The 12,702-nt window shown below is 63.8% G+C and overlaps 3 protein-coding genes across 3 annotated transcripts in view; 1 reads left to right on the forward strand and 2 right to left on the reverse strand.

The window, feature by feature from the left end:
• The first annotated feature begins 2,486 nt into the window (after nt 1–2,486).
• Nucleotides 2,487–3,919, forward strand: PAXX (PAXX non-homologous end joining factor). Its single transcript, XM_032865589.1, has 7 exons — nt 2,487–2,620; nt 2,698–2,758; nt 3,014–3,063; nt 3,144–3,334; nt 3,415–3,480; nt 3,626–3,710; nt 3,814–3,919. Exons 1-7 carry the CDS (start codon nt 2,487–2,489, stop codon nt 3,851–3,853), a joined length of 627 nt encoding a protein of 208 aa, XP_032721480.1. The 3' UTR covers nt 3,854–3,919.
• Nucleotides 3,920–4,636: 717 nt separating this feature from the next.
• On the reverse strand, nt 4,637–6,661 carry CLIC3 (chloride intracellular channel 3). The gene is made up of 6 exons (XM_032866286.1): nt 6,566–6,661; nt 5,688–5,797; nt 5,479–5,604; nt 5,243–5,349; nt 4,990–5,165; nt 4,637–4,911 (listed from the first exon to the last, which is right to left on the reverse strand). The coding sequence occupies exons 1-6, from the start codon at nt 6,599–6,601 to the stop codon at nt 4,753–4,755; spliced, it is 714 nt and encodes a 237-aa protein (XP_032722177.1). The 5' UTR covers nt 6,602–6,661; the 3' UTR covers nt 4,637–4,752.
• Nucleotides 6,662–11,173: 4,512 nt separating this feature from the next.
• ABCA2 (ATP binding cassette subfamily A member 2) overlaps nt 11,174–12,702 on the reverse strand; it is a 20,134-nt gene continuing 18,605 nt past the window's right edge. The window contains exons 47-48 of the mRNA XM_032865590.1: nt 12,403–12,654; nt 11,174–11,987 (exon numbers count right to left, since the gene is read on the reverse strand). Coding sequence (XP_032721481.1) covers nt 11,952–11,987; nt 12,403–12,654 — 288 coding nt within the window. The 3' untranslated portion in view covers nt 11,174–11,951. The remainder of the gene's footprint in view (nt 11,988–12,402; nt 12,655–12,702) is intronic.

The raw sequence follows: 12,702 nt of genomic DNA on the forward strand, positions 1-12,702 counted from the left end.
CCACTAAGGCTGGGGCGGGGGTGGGGGGGTGAGGGGGGAAGCCTTCTTGCCTGTTCTACCTCTAGGTGGCGGCCACCAGCCCCGACTGGTAGCTGCGTCACCAGGGCCTCTGGCCCCCTGACCACACTGCCTTCTCCTCTTCTTGGTGAAACCTCCCTCTGCCTCTCTCTTAAGGACACCTGGGACTGCATTCAGATGTGCCGGGAAACCCTCCCATCTCAAGACCCCTACCCACAACCGCACAAGCCCCTTCCCCACGGAAGCTGACCCTGACGGGCGGTCATTCAGCCTGCCCCGTCCTTCCTGGAAACATTGTCCAGGCCCCAAGCACTGTGCCTGGAGGGGCTAATGTTTTGAGCGGTCCTCGGGGCTGGGGACTCCACACTCACATCCCAGGGGATGGTCCCCCGCTAGAGGCTGGGCACACGGCAGCCTCTGCCATCTCCGTCCCAGCTCATATAGCAAAGCAGCGGCCCCTCCCCAAACCCGCCCCCGCCCAGCGGTCTCAGGGAACGCTGTTTCCACACTCACCACCTGCAGCTTTCAGCCGTGATCCCTCCTTCCCTCGCCCCGAACTCTCTCCTCCTGCTCTCTGAGCCCCTGGCCCAGTGTCCATCAGCTCTGCCCAGAGGGACTCAGCAGCCCTCTGCTATTCTTCCTGTCCCCCCAGTCTCCACCCCTACAGCTCTCAGCGGCCTCTCATGGTGCTCAACACAGGCTCTGTACACTTAAATCCATTGTAGCTCTCCCCACCCCACCCCCGCATACACCCTCCAGCAGCTCCCCACTCTGCACTCCTTCCTCCACAATACTTACTGAATATCTCTGTGCCAAGCAGTGTCTAAGCTCTGGCAATGCTGTGGCAAGTGAAACAGACAGAAAGGCCTGCCCCGTGCACCTCTGGGGGGACTGGCCAATAGACAGGAGAGATAAATGCATTTGTGGCCTACTGCTGAATAACAAATTACTCCCAAATTCAGTGGCCTAAAACAAACAAGCATATATCATCTCCCCAGTTTCTGAGGGTCGGGAACCTGGTCCTGGTGTTCTGGGGCCTCTGGCCCACGATTTCTCAGGATGCTGCTGTCCAGCCACTGGCGGTGGACACTGCCCCTCGGAAGGCTCCCCTGGGAGGGGGTCTGCAGCTCCCTCACGAACCCTGGCCAGGCCTTGGTCCTTTGCCACGTGGGTGTGTCCCCAGAGCTGCCACACATCGTGGTGAGCAACTCAGAGAGGGAGAAGGACAGCCCACCACTTCTGGCGCATTCTACTGGCCGGAAGCAAGTTACTGAGCGCAGCCCCCACTCAGGGGCCGATCCGTGAAAGCTGGAACAGGGGAGGAGGGATGGTTGGGGCCGTCTTAGAGGCCGCTGGCACAGTGCGGAAACCAGAGTAGACTCCCTATGGGGACAAGTCTGGAAAAGGAGTACTTAAAACAGGAGAGAGCACAGGAGATGCTGGGAGGGCTGTGGACCTCCATGTAAGGGACGAGGGAAGGCCTCTGAGAAGGCGACCTTGACTGAAGACCTGAAGGAAGCGTGTGAGTCTGGGGGAGGGTGTGCCAGGCAAAGGTCCTGAAGCAGGAGCCGGAGGGTGTCAACCAGGGGAAGGTCAGGGCGGGGCCAGGCTGGCCTGCAGGGGACGCACCAGCATGGCCTGAGCACCCCCCAAGCCGCCTCCCTGTGGCCGCCAGGGTGCACCCTCGCCCTCTTGCAGAGCCTGGAGCAGACCCGTGCTGTGCCGGCTGCGGGCCTTCCTCCATGCGGGCTCCCTCGGCCGCGATCCCCTGGCCTGGCGCGCACGGCCCCCTCTTGTCCAGGTCACAGCTCAAACGGCTCAAACTGCTACCGAGAGTTGCACGTTTCCTGTGTTTATTATTTGTCGCCCCGTTAGATCTCACAAGCCACAGGCGACCGGAGACCTTGTCCGCGGGTGAAGGTGTGCCCGAGGCCGAGGACTCCGGGCACAAGAGGGGGCCGGGCGAAGGCGGGGAACGGACGGGTCGTACTTTATTCCCTTTGCACCGGGCCGGGGTGCGGCTTGGCGGATCTGAAGACGACGTGAGAAACATCTCGCGGACGGCGAGGGCCGGTGTGGACGGCACGAGGAGGCCGCTGGCACCGCCGGGGTCGAAGCGCAAGCCCGGGGAACCTCGGACTCCGCGGGGCGGCGGGAGCGCAGCTGCGGGGGGCGGGGAGGCGGGCAGAAGACCCCACGCGGGACTGGGGACCCCGCCCCGCCCCGCCCGGAGAGCCCCGCCCCAGGCTCGCAGGTCCCGCCCCGCGCCCTAAGCTCGGTCGGCCGCGCCCCCTGGCCCCGCGCGGTTCCGGGGCTCGGGGCGGGGACAGGGCCGTCAGCCCCGCCCCGCGCAGGCCCCGTGGGCCCCGCTCGCGCCCCGCCCCCCGTTCCGGAGCTGGGCTCCCGCGCTGCGCCCTAGGCCTGCAGGCGCGCGGGCCGGTGGGTGGCCCTCCGCTCGCCGTGGTGCCATGGTGCCGCCGCCGCCGCCGCCGCCGCCGTCACCGCCTCTTTGCACGCTGCCACCGGGCCCCGGGCCCCCGCGCTTCGTGTGCTTTTGCGAGGGGGAGGGAGAGGACGGAGGCCCCGGCGCCTTCAACCTCTAGTGAGTGGCGGAACGCGGGGCGCTGGGGGCGCGGACAGCTCGGGGGCGGGCCGGTCTGACAGCCGCTCCCCCCGCAGTGTGACCGACGCAGCGGAGCTATGGAGCACCTGCTTCACGGCGGACAGCCTGGCGGCCCTCGTGGGTAGCGGGGCTCCCGGGCGGGCCCGGAAGCCCCCAGCACCCCCCGACTGCAGTGCGGACCACCTATGAGATGGAGGGGGGCGGTCTGGGATCCCCCCCGGGGTGGGGGGAGGCGGGTCTGGACACCCTTCCCCGAGCTTTGGAGCTGTAGGCCTAAGATTGGCCTGGCCTCCGGGGGTGGCTCTGGATCAGGCAGCTTTGGGGTGGTTCCAGGGTCTTGGGCAGCTGGTGACCAGCTCCTGTGCCCTGTAGAAAGCCCGTTTTGGCCTGAGCACGGCTGAGGATATCACTTCCCGGTTCAGGTGAGCGTCTGGGCAGGGAGGAAGGGCAGGTGTGGAGCAAGGGGGTCTGGACACAGCACTGAGCACCGCTCCTTTCCCAGGGCAGCCTGCGAGCAGCGAGCTCTGACTTTCGTCCTGCAGGAGGACCGAGCATCCCTCACCCTTTCAGGGGGGCCCTCAGCACTGGATTTTGACCTCTCCAAGGTGCCGGGCCCAGAGGCAGCCTCCAGGTTGCAGGCGCTGACACTGAGGCTGGCAGACCAAGTGTGCACCTTGAAGAGGCAGCTGGCAGGTGCGGTAGGGGGGCTGTGCCCAGAGCCTTCACTGGGCCCCGCCCCCGCTCGCGCCTGTACTCTTGGCTTTCTTCCCCAGCTGCGGAGGTGACAGCTGCCAGCCCCAGAAAGAGCCCTTGTCTGGGGCCTCAGCTCTTCTTACCGGGTAAGGCCTGTCACCCGTGACTTTGGCTGGGGCTGTGTTCTTCCCCGGAACAAGAGTCCAGCTCCAGAGAATGCGTATGAAGAAGGGGTTGTGGCCCTGGAGCTGGACCGGACTCAGGACCCCCCTCCTGTCCTGCTTCCCTCAGACCCAGATCCTCAGAGAGGCGGCCCTGGACTCGGGGTCAGGAGGCGGTGTCCAGGAGAGTCCCTCATCAACCCCGGCTTCAAGAGGTACTCAGCCACTCGGCCACTTGTCCCTCCCTCCGGTGCCGGGGGTGCTGTACCCCCGCCCCCCCCCCACTACACCACAGAGTCACTTCCCCTTCTCTCCTAGTAAGAAACCAGCCGGTGGTGTAGACTTTGAGAGCCCTTGAGGGTGCAGCAGAGTGTGATCCTGCCAGCAATCTGCCTGTGAGGTGGGGACAGCCTCTGAGAGCCGTCTGCGCAAACCCGTCCTACCGGAGGGTCGGGCACGCCTGCTCTCCACACCCCTTCTCCGTTGAATAAATGCTTCCTCGCAGGGAGGAACCGGCCACACTCCGGCTCCTGCGGGCTGGCTGGGGGAGAGGGGTCAGAGATCTCCCTGGGACCTGGGACCTGGCACGTGGTGGGGCAGCAGTAAGCTGTAAGCTGTTGCAGCAGCCTTCACACTCCCTGGGGCGGAGGAGGGGCAGGGGTCCCTAGCTCCGGGCTCACCCAGCTACCCCTGCCTAGTCTGCATAGGAACCAAGGGCCTGGAAGGCAAGGCAGGGCTCCTCAAGGCTGGATCCCGGTTGCCAACTACTCCAGGCACACACTTCTCCCAGACCCCACCCGACGGGGCCCGGCCTCCGGTATCCCACACTGCATGCACACTGGCCCCTGTGGAAGTCCGGTGGGGGGGGCACCTGCTCCCTGGGGCAGGGCTGAGGAATGTGGGCTGGCCCCACCCACTGGCCTGGAGCCCCTAGGTGCCCAGGCTGGGTTCCTGGTCCCCACCCTCCTTGGCCATCCTGCTGCCCCACCCTGTCCTGACTGGTTTGGGAGCCCAATCCAGTCCCCCGCCACCCCTGATAGGGTGAGTGGAGGGCTGGGCAGAACCACCCACTGGGTTCTCTGCCCCTGTCATTCTGGGCTATCAGGTGGAGCTGTGGGATCGTGGTGGAGGTTTCGGGGTGGCAGAAATGGGGCCCTCTGGTCCCTCGGAGGTCAGGACACCTTCCCTGGGGCACAGATGCCTTTATGGGGCTGTAGGAGAGGGGGCAGGTGGTGGCTGGAGACGGCGGGGGAGGGGTTAGCGGGGGCGCACGGCCATCCGGTAGGCCGCAAGGATCTCAGCGCTGGATGGACACGTGTACTTGAACTCCTTCACTTGCCGCGCGCTGTCCAGGTAGCGGCGGACGCCGCACAGCTCGGCCGGTATGGGCGCTCGGCGGAAGTGCGTGCACACCGTCTGCGGGCGAGGGGCGCAACGAGGTCAGGGCCTTGTGGCGCGCGCGCCCCGCGCCCCGCGCCCCGCGCGGCCACTCACGTCCACGATGTGCAGCTTGGGCAGCAGGCTGCAGTCAGCCAGCGTGAGCTCGTCGCCGTCCAGGAAGCGGCGGCGCGACTCGCGGAGCTGGGGTTCCCGCGCGCGCTCGTGCCCCAGGGGCGTGCGCAGGTAGCAGTCCAGCCTGGTGAGCGCTCGCAGCAGCATCTGGTACAGGGCTGGGGGGTGGGGCGCAGTGAGGCCCGGGCCTGGGCCAAATCCCCCCACCCTCGCCGGGCCTCCAGAGCCGCCTCACCATCGTCCTGCGTGGGCACCGGGTTCTTGATGAAGGCCGAGAACCTGTGAAAGACGTCGTTGCCGGCTGTGGAGGACTCTCCATAGCGGGGCGCCAGGCTAGGGAATCTACGGGGAAGTAGGGGACCTCTGGTCAGACCCTCATGCTACACCCCCTTCCCAGCGAGACCCGAGGTGTTCTTCCTGGGCTTCTCCTTGTGGAGCTCCGTACCCCCCCCCCAGGCCTGGAGCCCTCACTCAGGGGGCCCCAACGTCTCCTCCAGAAACTCCTCGATCTGCAGTGTGTCTGTTTTGGCGTCGCCGTCGTAGAGAAGGATGGGCAGCTGCGAGCCAGGGGCAAAGTCCTTAAGCACATCCAGGGACCTGTGGGCATGAGGCAGCGGGAGAAGTGGGTGGTCAGGAGGGCCAGAGACCAGGGAGCGGCCCCCGTGGAGGCGGGGGCTCACCTGCGAGTGTCCACGGTGGTCAGGGTGAAGGGCACGCCCTTGAGAAGCAGGAGCATGAAGAGCCGCTGGCAAGAAGGGCAGGGTCCCACGCTCTCGCCATCCTCGCTGGCCTGGGGTGCGGGCAGTAGAGGAGCGGGGCAGAGAGCAGACCTAAGAATTGCGCCAGAGAGCGCCCTGCCTCCCACCGCCAAGAGCCTGAAATGATCCGGGGCTCCAGCTTGGTTAGGCACAGCCTGGACAAGTGGTGGCTGAGAGCTCTTGACTGGATCCTGGGAGGTGGCAAGGGGCATGGGGACCCGGGGGTGGGACCCAAGCTCTGGAGCTCAGCTCCTCCACCCTTATCTTCAGCACCTGGGGCTCTGGCCCTGCAGGCGGGTCACAGGTGGGGTGGGCCGAGTGAGCTGTTTTCTGAGTGATTCACCTGCCAAACGACACTGGCTATAGGCCGGTAGGCCTGTCCCCTACCCCGACCGTGGGGAGGAGGCCAGGCTCTGGCAGCCCCTGTACAGGGATCCACAGATCTGGGCAGTGATGTGAGCATCTGCGGCTCAGCTGGCCCAGACCCCTCCCACTGCACTGACCTCAAGCTCCACGTGGGCCTGGCCTCCAGAGGCCTGATCGTTACCTCCCCACAGAGGGGCTTTTTCTCCAGAAGGGTTGGGCTGGGTCCAGGAGCTAAGGCTGGGAGTTGGCACCCCCATGCCCTTGGGGACAGCTCACTGGGCTCTCCCCCCATCCTGGTCCCTCTTTCTAAGTCTCTGTAGAGCTACGCGAGCCCACTCCCAGGGAGAGGATGCAGACCCTCTGCCTGCCCCAGAAAGCAGAGCCCCCCGCAGAGCACACTCATCCCAGAGGCTGCCCTCCCGGCCCAGGGGCACCTTGACAAACAGCTGGAGCTTGGCAGTCTCCGCCATTGCTGGGAGCAGCAGCAGCAGGGGCAGCAGCGGCACTGGCGACAGCGGGGCAGGGTGGGGGCCTGGAGAGTCCTTTAAGCCTCCCGGTGTGCCCCGCCCTCCCCCATCCAGGGCCCGCCCCGACGAGTCACCCATGCAGGTGGTTGGTGCTCGTGCCCAAGCATGAGGGTGTGACTGGGGTGCTGAGTGCACAGGGTTGTGTGGGATGGAGGTGGAGGCCACGGCCTCAGAGGCAGGGAGAGAAGGTGCCAGTCTGGGAGGGGGGCGCTCGGGATCAGACTCACTCCTGCCGTGAACTCCGCAGCCATCCTGTTGTCTGCCAGGCTTCCCTCAGAAAGCTGGGGAGCGCGTCGGAGAAATAAATGAACAGCCGGGCCCCAGCCTCAGTTTCCCAGTCTGCCTACCTCCCGGGAAGGGTTGGGTCTGGCAGAGCCCCGCCCCCCAGGCCAGCCCACATTCCAGGAGAGCTGCGGGCCTGCTCAGGTGTCCCAGGTCAGCCAACCCCACACCTCCTGCCCTCCCAGTGGGGTTCCAGGCAGGCTTTCCTCCTCCCCCTCCCCCTGCCCTTCCTCCTCCCCCTCCCCCTGCCCTTCCTCCTCCTCTCTTCTTCTTCAAGATTTTATTTATTTGACAGAGCGCGAGCACAAGCAGGGGGAGCAGCAGAGGAAGAGGGAGAAGCAAGCTCCCCACTGAGCAGGGAGCCCTACCCGGGGCTCAATCCCAGGACCCGGGGGCCACGACAGGAGCCAAAGGCAGACACCCAAGCGACTGAGCCACCCCGGCGCTCCAGCTCTTCCCGTTAACTTTTCAACAGAAGCACCAGGAGGTTTAGAAGCCACAACCTCCCGACTGCCCTTGCGGTTGGCTGGAAGGAACCCACGAGGACACGTTGGGTGCGCACACCCCGAACCTGCTGCGCCCCAGTCAGGCCCGCCCCCGACGCAGTGGGGGGCGTGTCCCGAGGGAGGGGCCTGCGAAGGTTCCGCCCCCAGGTGGCGGAGCTGGGGATCTGCCCGACCCTTTGGCTCCTCCCCCCAGGGCCTCTCCGGGACCCCGCGGGGTTCAGGGCTCCCAGACGCAGCCTGGTGCTGACCCTGCAGACGAGCTGGGCACTGGCTCCCTTCCGGGGCACCAGTATTTCTGCTGTCGGCCTGCTCATCAGCTTCCCCGGGGCACGCGCCACAGCCCCAGGGAAGGGCCCAAGACCCCCGACGGCCGCAGGTGCTCCCCCCACGGCCGCAGGTGCTCACCAGCCTTCCCGTGGGTATTTCTGTGCGTATAAAAATACCCTTAGGCATCCGTAGAAACAGTCGTGAAACGGACCAGTGACCAGGTGGTTCAGAGAAAAGATCTACCAACACAGGATGTGTGGGAGTGCGTCTCACTGCACACTTATTTCAAGAGACAATGTAGGACAAGCCTGGGTTCGGGGCTGCAGTGAGCAGGTGTGCGGAGCAAGGGCGTGAGCACGCATTGCTCGGGCCGCCCGTTGGCTGGCAAAACTGTCCAGACAGCTCAGCCCCCCGGGAATCAGCCCATAAGTGTCCCTGTAAATGCACTTGGGACATAGAAACAGATCCAAGCGGGGTGCTTGAGTGGCTCAGTGGGTTAAGCCTCTGCCTTCGGTTCAGGTCATGATCTCGGGGTCCTGGGATCGAGTCCCACATCGGGCTCTCTGCTCAGGGGAGAGCCTGCTTCCTCCTCCCTCTCTGCCTACCTGTGATCTCTGTCTGTCAAATAAATAATAAAATCTTTTAAAAAAATTAAATAAACAGATCCATGCCATCCCCTGGGTGGCAAGCCCCCACCCCCCCCATCTGTGGGAGAGTCGTGGTAGGTTCACAGGGGAGGACAGAGGAAGGGAGCCTCTCTGGTCTCAGGTTGGGTGGCGTTGTGGCTGAATTGTGCCCCCGAGCTTCACGGTGGAAGTCCTAGCCCCCAGCACCTCAGAATGTGACGTTAGGACACAGAGCCTTTACAGAAGTCTTCATGTTGGAATGAGGCTGTCAGGAGGGGCCCTACCCCAATCGGACTGTGTCCTTGTAAACGGGAGATTTGGGCGCAGACACACACGGTGGGGGGGCTGCCGTGTGAGGATGGAGGCAGAGATCAGGGCGGTAGACAAAGCCAGGAATACAGAAGTTTGTCGGCAAACCACCGGCAGCTGGGAGAGCGTGGACCAGACCCTCACCCACAGCCTCAGAGGGAATCAGCCCTGCCCACACCTTGATCGGGCACCTTGGGCCTCCAGACGGTGAGGGAACACGCTCCTGCCGTTTTACAGGCCCAGTGTGGTAAGTCACAGCCACCGTAGCCCAAGACCAGCGACAGAGCAAGCCGAGCCAGCTGTCAGTACATGTCCGTCAGGGTCTGCTCCCAGCCTTCTGCGAAAAGCCAAGAGGATGTCCTCAGGCACGTTTGGATTTCCTACTGTGACTTCACAAGCCATGTTTTTAAGTCAATGAGACCGGAAGCTCACAGTCACCAACCTTGACTGGCCCAAAATCTACACCGGGGCCCCGAGCAAACCTCCCTGCCACCCTGCAGCCCTGCATCCACAGAGCAGTCCCTGGAGGGCCCGCAGGTCTGGGGTGTGCTTCTCACGCCCTTCCCTTCCTTGTGGCCCGGGAGCGGCCCCAGCTCCCCGGCCCCCAGGAGCTGCCGGCCCGGGCCTCATCCACACAGCGGCAACGCTCTTCTCCTGAGGCCCCTGGCTGCCGGCCCTTCCCAGCGTTTCAGCCATCTGTTCCGAAAAGAGACACAGACTTGCAGGGGGACGGGGAGGGGGCCCTGGGACGGCAGTGGGGTCCTGGCGGGAGCGTGGACAGGTGTTTCCTGGCTCTGCCCCCTGAGAGAACCAAGGGAGCCCACCCGGAGTGCGGACGGGAGTCCCAAATACCATTCCGCCCGGGGAATGGGCTCCTCGGAAAACAGCCGAATCCAGATGTGGGGCAGGGAGACACAGCGCAGACCTGGACATTGTAACGGAGAAGTCTCCAAATTAAATGTCCTGGGCAGGTCAAAAGGACACAGAAGCCATCATGGAGGGGTTCCCACTGGCTGAATCCGGGTAGTTTGTGTGTAAAAATGACAGCAACAGACAGCAAATGACAGCTCAGTGGGTTAAAGCCTCTGCCTTTGGCTCAGGTCATGATCCTGGGGTCCTGGGATGGAGCCCCACGTTGAGCTCCCTGCTCCGCAGGGGGTCTGCTTCTCCCTCTCCCTCTGCCCCTTACTCGTGCTCTAACACAAACAAATAAAATCCTAAAAGAGAAATCTTTAAGATGACAGCAATGAATGGCATGTTGATTTTTAAAAAAACGGTGAATCCACAGTGATATATTTCTAAAAGGGGAGACGTTTGAAGAAAATGTCAGCTAATAAGCACGGAAAGGATGAAGTAATCAGAAAACTACCATTTGGGGGTACCTGCGTGCTCAGTGGGCTAAGCTTCCGGCTCTGGGTTTCCGCTTGGAGCTTAGGTCACGATCTCAGGGTGGTGGAATCAAGTCCCACTTAGGGCTCCGCACTCAGCAGGGAGATGGCTTAGAAATTCTCTTCCTCTGCCCCTCCCCCAACTCACTCTCTCTCAAAAGAAATAAATCTTTTTTTTTTTTTTAAGATTTTTTTATTTGACAGTCAGAGATCACAAGCAGGCAGAGAGGCAGGAAGAGAGAGGGGGGGGAAGCAGGCTCCCTGCTGAGCAGAGAGCTCGATGCTGGGCTCGATCCCAGGACCCTGGAATCATAACCTGAGCCAAAAGCAGAGGCTTTAACCCACTGAGCCACCCAGGCGCCCCTCAAATAAATAAATCTTAAAAAAAAAAAAAACCCAAGAAAGAAAAAAAGGGAAATTGCCAGCACCACCCACCCCAACCAGGGTGAAAGGGTTTTGAGAAACGTGACCCTTCATCCTCCTGCGAAGTCTTGTGTCCCTTCCAGTCCCCTGGAAGGGGTCTCTTCTGGGACACTGACCATGGCCAAGCTTGAGGAACAGATTCTGGGACCCTTCCTTGTGGCCAGTCTCCAGGCTCCACTGGTGCCGGGCCCAAGCCCCCTACCCCCACCCTGTTCCTGGGAGCCTCCACACTGCCCCCAAACTTTGCACATGTTCCCTCCTGGACTCCCTCCTGGACTCCCAGCCTAGAGGTCACCTCCTGCAAGCCCCCCATCCCGGATGAGACTGACACAGCCCAGCAACGCTGCCAGCCTGTGGGCCCTAAGTGGGCCCTGGGCTCCAGGGAAGGGAGAAGGCGGCACGGAGAGCACGCCCGCCCAGTCGGCAACAAGGCACAAAGAAGCCCACTCAGGACCTGGCTCCTGGCAGGGGGTGTAGGCTGTATGGGTGGGGCAGGGGAGGGGACTGAGGGAAAGCCCCTGCCTCCAAAGTCTCCCAGTTCCAGCTGCTGTTCAGAGGGAGGCGGGCCCCTTGTCCTCCTCCACGCTGACCTAGCCACCTTCCCATTACCCTGGCCTCAGTGCTCGGGGACATGGCATCCAGCCTGTGAGGCACACACCATAAGCTTGCGTCGGGGGGCCCATCTTCACCCCAACACCCCGCTCCACACGTAGGCCAGCATGGGCTTTTTTGTTTATTTATTTTAAAACAAACATCTGTGCGCTATGTACAGGTCCGGCTCCCGGGTGGGTGGGTGTGCAGGGGGGCCAAGCTGGGCGGGAGAGCAGTGGCAGCTGGAGGGGATGGGGAGGGGATCCGGCCCTTGTTGGCCAGTGGGGCCAGCTTCTCCATTCCTGCCACCCGGCCTGCCACCCGGAGTCGTCCCCTCCCTGGCCCACGCCCACGGCTTCCCTCAGGTGGGGGCTGCCGTGCAGGACAGCAAGAGGAGGAAGCCTCTTCCTAAAGCAAAATAAATAAGGGCCTGGGGACGGGACCAACCCAGTCCTGGCCTCAGCCCCAGACCAGCCCATCAGTCCTGGGGTCAGAGCAAAGCCCATTCAGGACATCAGGCCTGGCGAGCAGAGTCTGCTGGTACCTGGTGGCCTGTGTCACCCCAGTGGTCCGAGGGGTGGCGGGCAGAGCTGGACAGGGGCAGAGACTAGGGGCCAGCCAGACCCCAAGGCTTTAAGGCAGAGCAGGGTGAGGGTGTGTGTAGCCCAGGGCCAGGCCGACCTTTGGCACAATCAGGGGAGGGCAGCGCAGTGGCCTCAGGCAGGGCTGAGGACAGGTGAGGGGCTGGAGGGGGCAGGAAGCCCTTGGTCCTGGACCTCCCGTTCCAGGGCCTTGTGGGCGGGCACTGGGGTGGGGCCCAGTGGGGTGGGCACTGGGGTGGGGCCTCGGCCACCGCCTGACTTCTGTCCCCACAGCATGTCCTTGAGCCAGCACCTGGTGGTCAGCAGAGTGTGTCTGTATTGAAGGAGAGCTGGGCCTGGTGGACAGAGAGCAGGCAGGCCGGACTTGGGGAAGCGTCCACAAACACCCCCCGGGCCTGGAACGGGGCGCCCCTTCTCCATCTCCCTGGAATCCTCGGTGGCGAAGCCTCCTGTGGTCTCTGTCCGCAGAGTCTGGTGGCTGCCGCGTTTCCTGCTCTCTCCCGGCCCTAGGCTCTGCTCCTTGCTACCCTGCTCTGCCTGTCCCTGAAATCCTGCAAGGTTCCCAGGCAGCCACGGGGTCTGCTGTGAGTCTGTATGTGCCTGTGCCGTGGTCTCCTGTGTCCGCCCCAGCCCTCAGTCTCACACAGCTCCCTCCGTGCCCTGGAGCTCAGGACCCCAAACATCCCCAGGTGACCCCTCCCTCACACCACTCCGCAGGCCCAGCCCGAGCCCTCTCGCCACGTGGCTCACCCGCTCCTCCTCGAAGCTGATGAGGCCCTCGTCCTCCGTGTCCAGGTCCTCGGGCTCATCGGCCACCAGGGCCCTTAACTCCGTGGGGGCTGGCCGTGGCCGGAAGAGGCTGAGCAGGCGGCCCAGGGGCGACCGCAGGGCCGAGGGTGGCTCAGTCTCCTGCTGCTCCAGGTTGTCACTCTGCTTCTTGGCAAAGTTCACGAACACCTGGCCGGTGGGGGTGGTGGTGAGCCAGCGGCGGGATCCTGGCCCCTGGACACCCCCCCCCCCCCCCCCCCCCCCCCCCCCCCCCCCCCCCCC

Source organism: Lontra canadensis, unplaced genomic scaffold (genome assembly GCF_010015895.1).
Source record: "Lontra canadensis isolate GAN:19392208 unplaced genomic scaffold, GSC_riverotter_1.0 scaffold30, whole genome shotgun sequence".
In the NCBI taxonomy this organism is placed as follows: domain Eukaryota; kingdom Metazoa; phylum Chordata; class Mammalia; order Carnivora; family Mustelidae; genus Lontra; species Lontra canadensis.

Bases quoted from the DNA above. Each gene is read 5' to 3' on its own strand.
- CLIC3 (XM_032866286.1), bottom strand. From the start codon at position 6,601: ATGGCGGAGACTGCCAAGCTCCAGCTGTTTGTCAAG. The intron at 5,166-5,242 runs GTGAGGCGGCTC...CCCACCCCCCAG, and splicing joins GGTGCCCACGCAGGACGATG to CCCTGTACCAGATGCTGCTG. The intron at 4,912-4,989 runs GTGAGTGGCCGC...CCTCGCCCGCAG, and splicing joins CCAAGCTGCACATCGTGGAC to ACGGTGTGCACGCACTTCCG.
- PAXX (XM_032865589.1), top strand. From the start codon at position 2,487: ATGGTGCCGCCGCCGCCGCCGCCGCCGCCGTCACCGCCTCTTTGCACG. The intron at 3,481-3,625 runs GTAAGGCCTGTC...TGCTTCCCTCAG, and splicing joins GCCTCAGCTCTTCTTACCGG to ACCCAGATCCTCAGAGAGGC. The intron at 3,711-3,813 runs GTACTCAGCCAC...CTTCTCTCCTAG, and splicing joins ATCAACCCCGGCTTCAAGAG to TAAGAAACCAGCCGGTGGTG.